Below are 14,048 nucleotides of genomic sequence, written 5' to 3' on the forward strand. Positions count from 1 at the left end.
TAAAAAAAAAAAAACAAAAAACAAACAAAAAAACCCAAAAAAAACCAAAAAACGTTTTATGCTGAACAAAGCCTGGTTTAACACAGAAAACTAAACTGTTTATGTTAGAACATCAAGTTCTCAGACAATGTATCCCATCAGAGCAGTCCAACCCACCTTCTGGGCCAGCTGATTCACCCAGTGAGACGTGCAGTTGCTAAGATCCGGACCCTTCGGGTTCCAGGTTCCTGTGGACGCCATGCAGAGATACGAGGCCGTTCCTGCAGCAGACACAGAGAACAGTGTTGAGGTTGAAGCCCTGTTCTGCAAGCTTCTGGGAAACTGACTTTGATGATCCTAGACTGGGCGTTACAGTTTGAATGAACGCTATTCGCAGTAGTTGGTAATCACTGAGGAAAAGTAGCAGGCAATGCAAAAGCGTATAAACTAAATGTAAAGTAAGTATATGGGGCATTTAGAGTGGGGAGTGGGGACCAAAAAACCCTCTTTCTTGGGGCTCATCCAATGTGATGGCTGTAGGGGAGCCTCACTAGAGTCCTGGAACAAAAGACTCAGGTTTGACATAGGAAATGCAGAGGCAATGCTATGCCTGACCCTAGGTGACACTCAGAGTTTAAAAACCTTTATATTGTGGGGAAAAAAAAAAAAAACCCTGTATAAGTAATATAATAAAATAATGAAATCGGCTAGTGTAAATATCTCCCACTAATGAAACCTTTCCGTTCTTGTTTAAAAGCTACTTATTAAACTATAAAAGTGTGCACTGCATGGTGCAGGAAATACCTCTTGTTCCCTTGGGACATGGTCGCTCAACCATCATCCCCCTTTGAGTCTGAGGCCACTTTATCCCCTTCCTTTCTAAGGCTTCGCAGAATCTCTCTGGCAGGGGAAAAATATTTGTTACAGGAGGAATTTTGGTTGTCGAGACTGCTGGAGGTGGCTTGGTCCCTCTGCTGCCTTCCTGAGGACCAGCTACAGTGCTGCTCACGGGGCCTCTCTGCGAAGTACTGCTTGTGGTTGACACTGTGGTTTTGAACAGCTCAGCTGAAGAAGTTATTGTCACAGCTGTGGTAGGCACTATGAAAAAAAGATGAATGCGTTAATCTCAAACACACCCTCATGCTCACCTAGAGGCGTGTGTATGTGAACAATGCATGCACACACACACACACACACACACACACACACACACACACACGTGCACATCCCTTCACCCATCCCCAAATCAATAAACAGAATTAGAGGAGAAGAAAAAGAAAAAAAAAAACCACATTTATTACAATTTATTCATAGGGTTAAAAGGTGATCATTTAAGCTAGACGGTAGCTCAGATCTCGGTGAAATATGGTCACACGATTTAACTGTAATCTCCCCATAAAGCTCCAAGGTTCTCAATTCTCTAAGGCTGTGACCCTGACTACAGTTTCACATGTTGTGCACACCCCCAGCCATAAAACTATTTCATTGTTACTTCATCACTGTAATTCTGCTATGTTACGAATCGTAATGTAAGCAATCAGATGTGTGGGATCCCTGCTATGGCATTCCTGCTAAAGGGTCACTCGACCCTCAACAAGTTGAGTGATTCCTTGCTCTAATAAAATGAAGAACATGCAGGAAAATTGTATTGTACAAATACATTTTATAAACAAAACCAAAAGATCAAGGGAGGTTAAAAACAACAACAACAACAACAATTAAAAAAAAAACAAACAAAGACAAACCTCTGACAATTACAGATAATTAGAATGATAAAACGATTTGAAGTCACCCACTCTACATCCTGGAGGAAAACAAACACTGACATCTTTCCAGGCAGCAGCCATTCTTGCTTGAGGGATTTTGAGCATGCCTGATTACATCCAAACAGAAGATAAGTTTGGCACGCTTATTCTGCTCTGGGTTTGGCATCTTTACTTCGCAAAGGTGAGGATGAAAGGGCAGAGCTCCCCGTGTAGGCTCTTACCCAGACAGGGCTTAGAACAGACCAAGTGAGTCAAAAATCAACCTTTCAGTATCTCACTGGTCCATAGCAGGCAACACAAAAGAACTATAGTCATACATTTCAAAATAAACAAAAACGAACTGTTGCAAGGAAAGGCTTTGTCTTCTAAAATTGCTTTTAAGCAGTCAAATCAACTAGATTCTAAAACAAGAATGCTCAATTGTTTTCTTCTTTAACAACTAAGCATTAAAAAAAATGTTGCAAAAATATAGTAACGTTTAAAATCTGTGAGAAAATATCCAAAACCTTTATCTATATTTGGAGACATTACAAATTTATTCTTAAAAATCTTACATGTACGTTGCCTCAATTTTAAGATCCATAAGTTATTCTTAAATTATAAAAATTTTGACACTGATATGCTCGAATGAGAATATCTTACTGAAATCCATCACTATGTACAATGAACATATGTGAACTAAAAAGCATTTTTTTTTTTACCTATACACAACAAACTACAATACTGACCATTCTCTTAAAAATATTTATGTAATTAATCCTCACTGGTTGAGAGCATGCTAAGATGATAATAAAAGGTGTATATATTTCTGGGGTTTTAGGTGTAGCAAACTTCTAGTTCTCATTAAATGCAATACACTTAGGTTTTCCTCCTCCTCCTCCCGTCTCACTGGGAAACTTTTAAGCACGTGTTTTATTTCTGAGCTAAAATGATTGGTCGTACAAGAAGCTTCTATGTACATCAGTCAAACAACATGCCTAGCCAGCTGCTGTGGAAACTATTCAAACCTGTCTATCTCTGTCTGTGAAAGTACCCTCCTGACATCTAGTTAAACCTGTGTAATTTTCTTTCGATTACAATGCAGCGAGGCTTTCAGTGCGTTCTCAATTAACATTTGTCAAAGCACCACAATCTTTAGCAAAAGTGTCAGATGACTGCAGCGGAATCAAGTCTCGAGGAGGGAGCCAGGAATCAGAGAAAACAGAAAAGGGCAGGACAAAACGCCTTGGAGTTACACCACCTTACGAATACCCTGACACTACACTAATCAGTACACAGGAGACCACTCAGATACGTACTAATACCACAAGTCCTCACTGCTAGCTAAGCATCAATAAAGACCCAGGCGGTGCAAGTAACTGGATCTCCACTGGATTCACAAAAATCTCAGGAAGCTGCAGGCACTCATATATTCTTCATCAATATATCAAACCATAGGGAGTAACTAAAATTTGTGGGATGTTGGTAGACTGAAATTTAGTGATACTTCAAGGCATAAGTTTTTATACTTAAGAGGTGTTTCAAAGAATCTTCAACTCTACACGTAGAGACAAATGAAGGAGGGACATCTGGCAATGATAAAAGCTGCTGGGATTTCTTCAGCATTCAGTCAGCTGTCATGACAACCCGCAGCCTGGATCAATAATAAATCAAGTCTTACCACAGCTCCATGAGGGAGGCACAAGTGGTCTTTTCATATACATGGAAGCCTGGTCATGGAGAAGTCAGATGACTGGTTTAAGGTCACCAGGTTATCATATTAAATGTTTGATCTTATCTTTCTAGGTAAGAGGTTGTTCAAAGGCAGAGAAAAGAACAGTTCTATAAAGCAATGTGCCCATATTTGGGGATATGGAAATATCAAGTTTCATCATGAATATAGCAAAAGGCTCAGACTTTGAGAACACTCTCTGAAGACTAACACAAAACAGAACTGTAATATAGATACCAACCCTTTTTACAAGGTTTGGTTTACCAGGGCGTCCTATCAAACATTCAGTTGGGCTGACTTAGCACTCTGACTATGTGCAGTGTTTTAGTGATGCCAGAGTCAGTGCTAACACATTGACTGGTACCCAGGAAGACTTGAGAAAAAGATGCTGTCTACCAAGGAACCCAGGGATAAGCTGTGGATTGCCAGGCTCTTCCTCTATCCGTTTGAGAACAGTATCAAAGTGCGTAAGGGTAATGATACTCTTACCAAAGTCTGACTGTTCACTCGCTGTCAAATGAATGACCTCCAGCTAGATACTATCCGAGTTGGCATGAAGAGCATTTACTATCAGTGAGAAGATATTTAGAAAACGTGATATGTTGACTATTTTATACACATAACAAAACGGATCCTTTGCTTACGTATGACCTCCTGTTACAGCATTATCAGATTTTCATAGTCAAAACAAACATTTAGGAACTGCTCCTAACTAAGTAAGGATAGGACTATTTTGTTGTTGGTAATTGAAATATCAGATCTATAGGAAGAGTAAGAAATACCAAGTTATACAGATAGACTGAAGAGTTAAAACAGGCCCCCAAAGGGGTTTTTCTTAGACTTGTTCTGGACAGACCAAGTTAGATGTAGTTTAAGACAACAACAATGACTCACGGTGGAGAAAAACAAGACAAGTATTCAAATATGTATATAAAAATATCGGGAGACAGAAAGACTACATTTCTGGCATCAGCAGCTGGGGAGGCTTGAGCCATCACTGAGAGCAACGTTGGAAGGGAGGGGCTAGCAAGATGCACGGGCAGGAGAAAAGAATGATGCTTTCTCAGCACCCTTTGAGCCGTGTGCCACATAAAACACACAGCCTTTATACTTGTATTGTTTTGCTTTACTAGTTATATAGGCTAGGCTTATCTTAAACCCTGTAGCATCTGCTTCATGAGAACCCCGTCCATTAAGACTTAACTATGAGTTTTAGTCACACAAGCCAATCGTTGGCTTGGGTAAAACAAAGGCCTAATTCCTCTGGTTGCTCCATCCCTTATCCATTTCTTGGTTCTTACTTCTGGAAAGCTAAATGTGCCTTATTAGTTTGACCTTAATCTACTGGCCAGGATAGTTCTGGGAGAGCCCACCTTCAGACTTATAGAACATAGACCTCAGAAGACAGAAATGAGTCTCTCGAAGTCTAAGCAGATACATTATAAGGAGAGCAAATAAGAATATGGGTCAGACAGAAGCAAGAAAAATTTAGGTCAGGTAAAATGTTTTATTACTTAGGGTTTAATAAGGGGTCAATATGAATTTTTATGTTCTGGGAATACGGAAGAATGGCTAACTATCTGGAAGGAGAAGCCACTGTCATGGGAATGCTCACGGGCTGCATGCCTCATATTAAACACTAGCAAGTACTCTTTCGGAGAAAACGTCTCAATTAGCAAAGCCTTCTTGACTACAATGGCATGGCAAAATGTATTAGCACATAGATCACGTGTGGGCAAGCCCTCTTATATTTAATGAAACGAGTGGTCTTTGTGCTACGGGGATGGGACCTATAGTCAATGAACAGAATCTATACACTGTTCATGACCTTTCAATTCTTGTCTGATTAGAAATTTGTAGTTGTTAAGGCTGGCTTAACAACTTCCTTCCTTTTCCCCCTCCTCCCCTCTTCCCTCCCATCCCCCACCCCCTAAACAAGGGGGAAAGATTTTCTGCCACCCAAAACAGATATAACAGGGTGTCAGGGTGGAGTAGGTTACAAAAAAAGGTGAACAGGGGATCGATACAATTTTAGCCGACGCTGAAGCTGGTCAGAGGCTGGAAGAATGAAACAGAATCACTGGAGTCAAGCTTTTAGAAAGATTAAGATGCATGAACCATCCCAAACAACTAGCCTCTAGAGAAAACAGATACTGTATACTTTAAAACGAATTATTTCAAGAAGCTCAGTAAGAACTTAAGCTGGTAAGCGAAATTTCCCTGTTGAAAATTTAACAACAGATTTTCCCAGCCACATTTCTAAACCAAGAATTTCCAGGTGCGTCTTCATCAACATGCCACCGGTGGTCTTCCTGTCCCAGTAAAACTGGACACATAATTTGGTACTCTTTGAAGATTCAAACTTGAACTTTATGAAAAATCTCTGATTTTCCCTTTTAAGGCTGTGGCCATATAATAGTATTTAGGGCTTATTAATAACATATCTAAAAAGAAGTGTTTGTATGTTATTGATGGTGAGTGTATTTAAGTGTAGTATTTTAACAAAAGGGTGAAAATTCACTTTGGTGAAAAGATTAATTTCATAATTTGACAAATATTTTGGTATTTAATTATTTTGAGTCACTTCCAAACTTGAAAACTGCAAATTATCCAGTAAACTGAATTATTAATTTATATCTTAAACCCACACCATTATTCATTTGGAAAGACACCAGTAGTGCACACACCATGTAATGCATTAACAAGTTACTCTTTAATCCTGAGCATGAGGTAATTTTTTTTAACTAAAATATTGATGTAATTATAGCCAGAACCTACTTCTCATGGAACTGAAATCACTTGATAAATCAGAATATAACTCTGAAAACTTAACACTTCTTTCTAAAGTAATCATCCTTCTTAAATATACCTGCAGGGGATGCAAACGGAGCAAACTCCAGCAGAGTTAGCAGAGACCACGCGGAATCACGTAGACATGTAGTCTGTGTGTTCCAGTTAGAGTTACAGAACCGCTGCCTTAGAACGGCCGCTCACTGTAATTTTACAGGATGGAAGAGAAAGAAGTTTGAAGATGCCCTCTCCCACCCTGTGAAAGCATCAGTACACACATCCCTGGCCACGTGTGTCACACCTATTCATTGCCTTGGGACCTCTCTTTACATATTTGCCTTACCCACTGGTGCCAAGCTGTTAAAAGGTCTGAGCACACACTGGAATCAACTCAGAATACAAGTAAGGAAGAAAGGCATCAACAGGACTGTAGGTGTTACCATACGCTTTGCAGTGAACCTAACTGAGTAAGTAATGCTATCATTTCTTGGAGCCAACCTGTAACTGAAAATACGGAGTAAAAGAAAAAAAAAATGTACCAAACAGGGCTGTAACATATCAGACCATCTTTTTTGTGATTTAACCACGAGAGGAAGACAAATTATTGGGAAAAATTCTAAAATCCTTTGAAAGTAAGAAGTTCAAATCATAGAGAACTAACAGCATACATTCTTACCTTGGGCAGGGTCAGGTGGACCAAACTCCAGAGAATACCGTAAAATGAAGTTATTGTTCCATACGTAGAGTTGGTTATCTCTTGGATTGTAATCCACTGCAGCAATATACTGGTACTGGTTGGGAAATGGGACATCGACATGCTCTCCCCGGCTTAACCGCGTGTTGTAAATGTAATCAATGGTGTTCTTCCCTGCTTCGCTTTCATTGTCTTGGTACACTGACCTGACCACATAGAGAACCCCACATATCATGAAAGCATTGGACGCCGCACGCTTGTCATACGCTGTCTCCCAGGTTGCTTCGAATCGAAGCGTGTATGGATTGAGCTGGCTAATCACGATCATCCCATTGTTCTGCTCGGTGGCATAAATGACCCATAAGCCGTTTTCGTCCACTGCGAGGTCAATATCTGTCTTCCCTCCCCATCTGTAGGGTGAAGTATCATGGTAGTTGGCATAGTTGATTATGGCCTCGCCACTCTTAATTCTGGTCCTCAAGTCAAATTTAACAATGTTTCTTGTTCTTTCCTTGTTAAAGAAGACAGCTCCGTCATACACCACAAATCCAGTACCATCTACTCGGTTTGGAAGTTTGTATGTTGTTGTCTGGCGGCTGTTTTGAAAATCTTCTAAAGAAGCATATTCTATTAAAGTATCGGTGCGGTAGGGAGTCCAGGGCATAAAGTAAATTTTATCTGCAGCCTGAAGAGGGTCCTTGCACCAAGCGCCTGCCTTTTGCTCAGCTTCATATATACTTGGTGAGTCCACAATTGCTTTCAAGGTTCCAGGACACACAAAGACTAACATCACAGAAAAAAAAAAAAAAAAAAAAAAAAAAGACAAGAAGTGAATAAAGTTAAAAGAAAATGACACAGGTCACCACATATTTAACTGATCACAAATCAAGAGGAAAATCCATTTTACCCAGCATTCAATCTTTAAAAATTTATACCTTATACATGCTAGTCTTGTTTTCCAAAGCTCTTCTAATCAAGATACCAGCAAACACAATGGCTGGCCTTTATTTTCACAAATACAAGCCTACGTTTAGGATGGCTCACCGCTAAGATAAAATTTAGATTTTTGAATTGTGTCTTTATTTAATAATTTGGGAATGAATGCAACAAAATTTGGACCTGTGCTTCTGAATGAGCATTTTGTCTTAATCCAAACATTATGACTTCTAAGCCTAGCCCACCTTCACCACCTCCCATGGAACAGAGCTAACAAGGCAGGAAACTCAATGCGAAGACTTATTTTGAACATTCTAGAGAAGTTACAGGTGCTTCAGGTTGGAGAATATCAATTTGAGGAGAATGCAATCGGGATCAGAGAGAAATCAACACAGGGGGAAGCATGATGAGATGACCAGGAGACCCTGTAACCATGGCATGCTACGGAGAGGGTTCTGGAAGCCAGGCAAGAGGACACTTCAATAACAAAAAAATATCCAAGGGTGTCAGAGAAAGAGACAGAGGGTAGAAAAGAAACAGAGAGGGCAGCTCCCCTTCGCCGACTTCCGAATTTTACCCCATCGCCAGATTTAGCGGTCATACAATTTCATTGTGAACAGCTGACGCCTTTAGGAGGTGCATTATGAGGTCCTGCTGGTCATTGTAATACAGGAGTGTAGCAGGGGCAGGGAAGGGAGGAGGGTCACATCCATAAGGCACATACCAGGGAGCTGGGGTTGAGACTGTAGACAGTATTTACCTTTTTGCTCCACTTCTATTTTAAGCATCGGAAGAAAAATAAAACAAAAAAAAGGTGCAAGGGAAAAAAAGAAAAAAAAGATTAAAAATAAATTGACTATTAGTCTAAGATTGAATTCGTAATAGATGCTAAATATAGGAAGAGTAGGGGGTGCTGTACTACTTTGGATAAAGAGAAACACAGGAGAACCTAGCAGGAGAGAGATTCTAAAGTTACATGAAAGAACACGGATCAATCATTTTAGAAGATTAAGGAGGCAATACAAATAAGTTGGCATGCTGCTTCACTTAGTGTGCCTGAATAAATAATGAAACTCCTCACTAATGCAAGCTGAACATATTCTTGCCTTGCCAAAGCCACCCTGCATTCTGACCAGGCTCCTCCATATATATATACATATGAGCATTGCAGACAGAAAAGCATGCACAGGTGTGTCATCTCCACTCGGTCTCTATGAGCTCAATTTTCAAACTGATTCTAATTACATAAACATGAAAGGAAAATACATTTGTAAGGTTCACAACTTGACTCTGGAGTTTAAGTTGAATTTAATAAATATTGAGATGGCTCCATTTCCCCCCAGAGATACTCAGATAAGAAATAAACTATACAGCCATGCATCTCAGTACACTTTAATTATTTTTCTATTATTTCCTATTTCTAGAAAAATGTCTTAACCATTTAGCAAAATGCTCCCTTTCCAGGAGTCTAGAAGTTTCCCCTCACCCAACAGAAAATTTAAAAGGGTAAATAACGCCCACTAAATATTAGCAAATTTACTTAAGATTACATATAGTTCAAACTACAAATTCTAATTAATTTTCTATATCATATACAACATATTATCAAACTTGCAATATTAAGTCTATAAAAAAAAGTAAGCAAAATACATACAAGGGAAAAGCAAGCACAGGTGGCAGGGAGAAAAAGGAAGAAAGAATTATGGTTAGCTTTTCAGGACATTTTATCTACCATCATTTATTAACATAGAAAGCAAGCTAGCATGCAACAACCATCATACCCAGCATTCCCAGCAAGTACCTCAATCCACAGACCCCAAGAAAGGGAAAGACTTTCACAGGGCAGACCTGGACAGGGCAGGACAGGAGAGTAAGGGCGAAGAGAAGCCCTATGTGGTTACCAAGGTGAATTATACACTAGGAAAAGCGCCAATCAAATTCTCACTGACAGGGTCTCCAACAATGAGGGCCACACAATGTAACCATGATTAAATGTGGGCTCTGAAGTAGATTGCCTGCGTGCTACCAAATGACTCCACTGGGTTTCATCTTCTTCCCTCTCAAAAGGCATCAGTGTGTGACTACCGATTACCCAGAGTGCACGTGCACACTTTATTACGATCTCAGCTTGATTACATATTTTTTAGAATTATAAGTATTCGTCAAGATAAAACAGGGATCCTCCGGAACTCCTTTGAGAGAAACATCACATAAATATTTAAAAAAAAAAATTTTTTTTTTTTTTTTGCCATGGCAACAGCATATAATTTCTAAATTAAGGCACAACCTATGGTCTATTTAAGCACTTTCAGGGAAACACATTTGCTCTGATCTGTGCAATTCTGACTGTAGGAGGGAAACACGTGCGGTTTGGGAGTGTTTTGAAAGCAACACTTGTTTATGTAGCATTCGGTCCTAACACTACTCCTCCGTAAGGAGCACATTGTACCTGCTCAGAATCAATAAAGGACGGGCACGGTGGACGAAGGGGACAAGAGAGGTCATTAGTATCCAGGCTGCTCCCTCAGACTGTATTTATAGACAGCTGTATTGTTCCTTAAGGAAACAGTGACTTTACTCACATAAAGCGATTACATATAAAAGACATGAATAACACTTCTAACGATGCTTACTGACTAGAGAATTTCGAGTTCAATTTAAATAAAAAAAATGTAAGAAATGTCCACAGTATCGTCCATCCATTAAAGATTACTGCATTATTTTTAACTGATGCAGTAAAATGACAGGGCAGTCAATGAGCAAAACCTAAAACAGAAATGCTTTCAATTCTTTATGATTTGAATCATACCATGAAAAAGAAAAGGAGGATGGGTATCAACCTGATACAATTTCAAATCCAAATGAAAACTGAGAGACTATATCCAAAGGTAAATTTAAAAAAAAAAAAATAAGTAAAACCTTTGATGGTTGACGGATAGATTTTCAAAAGCAAAAGTCTCCATATAAAGATTTTTATGAAATCAAAAAGTGTAGATATCTGTCAGATCAGCCAAAATTCTATCTACCAGATGACTATAAAAATACAATAAAATTAACAATAATCTGTAGTCACAATTGCATGCCAAATGTGCAACTTGTCTTAGGAGGCAATATGAATTAATTTACAAGGCTATATTTAATCCTCTGCGGACCAGACAAGTACACACACACCAACATCAGCAGAGGACTCTGGATGCACAAGAGAGAAAGTGACCCACATTGACTGTAGCCTACATACTTTACATCTGGAGTGACACACTAGTTCATGTAAAATAATCTCACGTTTATTCAATGAATAACTTAATTCATCAACATAAGTGCAATTTTCGTATCAAATGAACTTGTAGGTAACATTCAGATGAAATTCCTATATACTGTGACAATTTAAAATAAGTAGGCACAAGATTGAAAAGCAACCAAGGCCTGCTTAAGGCATGTGGAACTCCAGTCTGGCCAATTGCATTTTTCCTGGAAGGTCCCTGCGACTTTTGAAATGTACACTAACTTCCTGCAGAACCGATGTCCTGTACACGATCAAAGAATGTCTTGCATGTGTGTGATTTTGCTACAGTGTTACCTGGACGAACGTAAAAGGGCACATAGAAAGCACCTGCTTGTTGGCAAGCCAAAGAGTGGTGTTTCTAGTGCTCTCTGTGGAGTATATTTATTGCTGTGTTTTCTGAAGTCAAGGAAAGCCAATGAAATTGTTTACAATGGGATGGAGTTGTTTGGGGGATCTATGAGGCTCCTGCAGGATTAGTTATGGATGAAGACTGGCGTAAAGCCAAGTGGTAAGGTGTGCATGATAAGCTTAATATGATGGTGACACTGTTTTATCTGGGTAATGTGAGAAAAGGACTATGTAAAGGCGACAAAAAAGCAAATGCACTGTTTAAAAAAAAAAGAGAGAGAGAGAGTGTGTCAAGGCTGGACCCTTGAAACAAAAGCAAACATGAGGAGAGAGTATCACAGACGGGAGCATAAGGAAGGAGAAGATGGGAGAGCAGGAAGCAGTAGGGGTGTACGTAAGCCTAGGAGTGAGCTAAGAAGACTGCATTACATTTGAAGACGAGGCGCAACCATGCAGTTTATAGTGTGTCACTACTGTACGGTATATAGGACCACTTCTAGTCTTCAAAAAGAAAAAAAACAAAGTCATTCACTTATATCTGCCTCTTGCAAACATCTAGAAAGGCAACAGCAAATTAATTACTGGGTTGACCTTTTATTTTGAAGAACAAAAACTAAATTAAAAAAAAAAAAAAAAAGAACCGATACTTCTCTGAGTAGAGTTATTTACAAGTTTAGTGCACAATGTACAATACTTCTGGAGAACTGGAAAAGTAAAAATTTGAAAGTTAGATGTTCCAGAAGATATCCACATTTTTCTTTCTTAGACAGCGCAAGAAATTACTTAAAGAGTCTGAAAGTAATATTCGCTTAACACTGTTCTTGGTGTCTTAGACTAGGTTAACAGGAACCAGGTCGCAGAAAGACACAACTCTTGGCAGCTCTGACCGGCTCCACTGTTTGGAAATGGAGGCTGAAGTCCTCGTCTAATTTGAGGACAGAGACCAGGCTGAATTCAAGGGAGAGGGACTTCATGGAACAAAAATTTCGGTTAGCTCAAAAGAATACAGTTTTCATCTAGTGGCACAGGAGGGTGATTAAGTAAAGCCACCGCACTGCGCAGGAGCAAGTCGGGGGCTTCCAGTCCTACAAATGGTACAGAAGATATTGAAAATAACAAAGTACATCCATTTCATGTAACACGAGAACACAGAGCAGGGACAAGAAGAGAAAGATAATCTGTGTTTGGCCTTTAACTGACACCACACACACACACAAAATCAATTTATCAAAACTGTGGCAGAGCGGGCAGTGGATCTATACAGTACATGCTAGAAGATGCCATCAAATGTCTGGATCTGCCTTATTTAGCAGACTTTGCCCTTTTAGTGTTTCTATGTTGAGGAGGGGTCTCTCTATGTAGCCCAGGATGACCTCAATCATCCTGATGTCACTGCCTCTGTCCCAGGAGATGGGACTACAGACACGCATACATCATAGCACCTCGCTCCAAGTGTCTGTCTGTCTGTCTGTCTGTCCCCTTTTCTCTCAAGGTGGAATGTTTAGAAAAGAGTTCCAAATCAGTGACACTACTGTCCTAACACTCCCCTTTCACACACCTCTGTACTAATGTGACACACTAAATTGTCATTCAACTTTAAAAGGCAAAGAATAAAGGGACTTCTGAACTAGCTTGTGACAATTAGGCAACACAGTCAAACCTTTAGGTTGTCTGAACTACTAAGGTATTTTCTCCCCTATTCCATATATGAACTAGAATGGGGGAGTAATGCAATCTAATACTGAAAGGAAACCACTGATCCTGCTTAGAAATTTCCAATTGAATTTTAAATCTTAAACACGGTACTAACAGTTAAAAAAATAGGAAAAGGTAAAGACCCTTGTCTGATCTGTCTGTGTTCTTGGCTTTGTTTTAAACCTTGAGACTTCCTCACTGAATGTGGTAAAGAAGGACTTCCTTCTGGGACAACTCTGGCTTCAGTCTCTGCTCTGGTAGCTCTTACCAAGCATTCATGTTTCCAGGACACCAGGTAGCTATTCAAATCCCTCAGGATTAAACCTGAAGTCAATCCCTTCTTCAGAAAACTGTGAGCCAAACCAATTTGTCGGCAACTGGTATTGGGCAAAAGTACAGATTTCTATCTGCCCTACTGAATAGCTAATTCAAGTTTGTTTTCTGGAAAAACACTAGCCTTAAAAGCCAAACACTTAAGAACACAGGCAGACACTTGGCCAGCATCACAGGATGGCTTTCTTCCACACTGGAATCCCAAGGCTGAGAGTGCTTTGCATGCATAATGGTTCTGTAGGCCATAGACATACGCTTCTTTCACATGGGTAGTCTTTCAGCTCCAACAAGGAACGCTGGAGAAAGGAAAAAATGCAAACGTCATACTTACTGTAAGGGACACATTCATATTGAACTTCAAGGTATTTGTAAGTTCCGGGACATGGATCAGGAAATACATCTGACCCGGTAACTACTACACACTGTGTTCGATTGTTGCACCTGGAAAACAGAAAGCATTCAAGCCTGTGAGACAATGTGTACTTTAATACTTGGGAAATATAATAAACATAG

At 39.6% G+C, this 14,048-nt stretch overlaps 1 protein-coding gene across 45 annotated transcripts in view; it reads right to left on the reverse strand.

Moving 5' to 3' along the window:
• Window positions 1-14,048, reverse strand: part of Adgrl2 (adhesion G protein-coupled receptor L2) — a 619,706-nt gene that overhangs the window by 36,218 nt on the left and 569,440 nt on the right. For 27 of the 45 annotated variants that reach the window (XM_076933363.1, XM_076933364.1, XM_076933372.1 and 24 more), the window contains 5 exons: window positions 13,867-13,976; window positions 8,637-8,651; window positions 6,923-7,723; window positions 784-1,077; window positions 157-260 (listed from right to left, as the gene is read on the reverse strand). In XM_076933363.1, coding sequence (XP_076789478.1) covers window positions 157-260; window positions 784-1,077; window positions 6,923-7,723; window positions 8,637-8,651; window positions 13,867-13,976 — 1,324 coding nt within the window. The remainder of the gene's footprint in view (window positions 1-156; window positions 261-783; window positions 1,078-6,922; window positions 7,724-8,636; window positions 8,652-13,866; window positions 13,977-14,048) is intronic. The other 18 variants (XM_076933386.1, XM_076933371.1, XM_076933365.1 and 15 more) reach the window with 1 other exon arrangement.

The sequence above is a fragment of the Arvicanthis niloticus genome, chromosome 4 (assembly GCF_011762505.2).
Source record: "Arvicanthis niloticus isolate mArvNil1 chromosome 4, mArvNil1.pat.X, whole genome shotgun sequence".
NCBI classification, from domain to species: Eukaryota; Metazoa; Chordata; class Mammalia; order Rodentia; family Muridae; genus Arvicanthis; species Arvicanthis niloticus.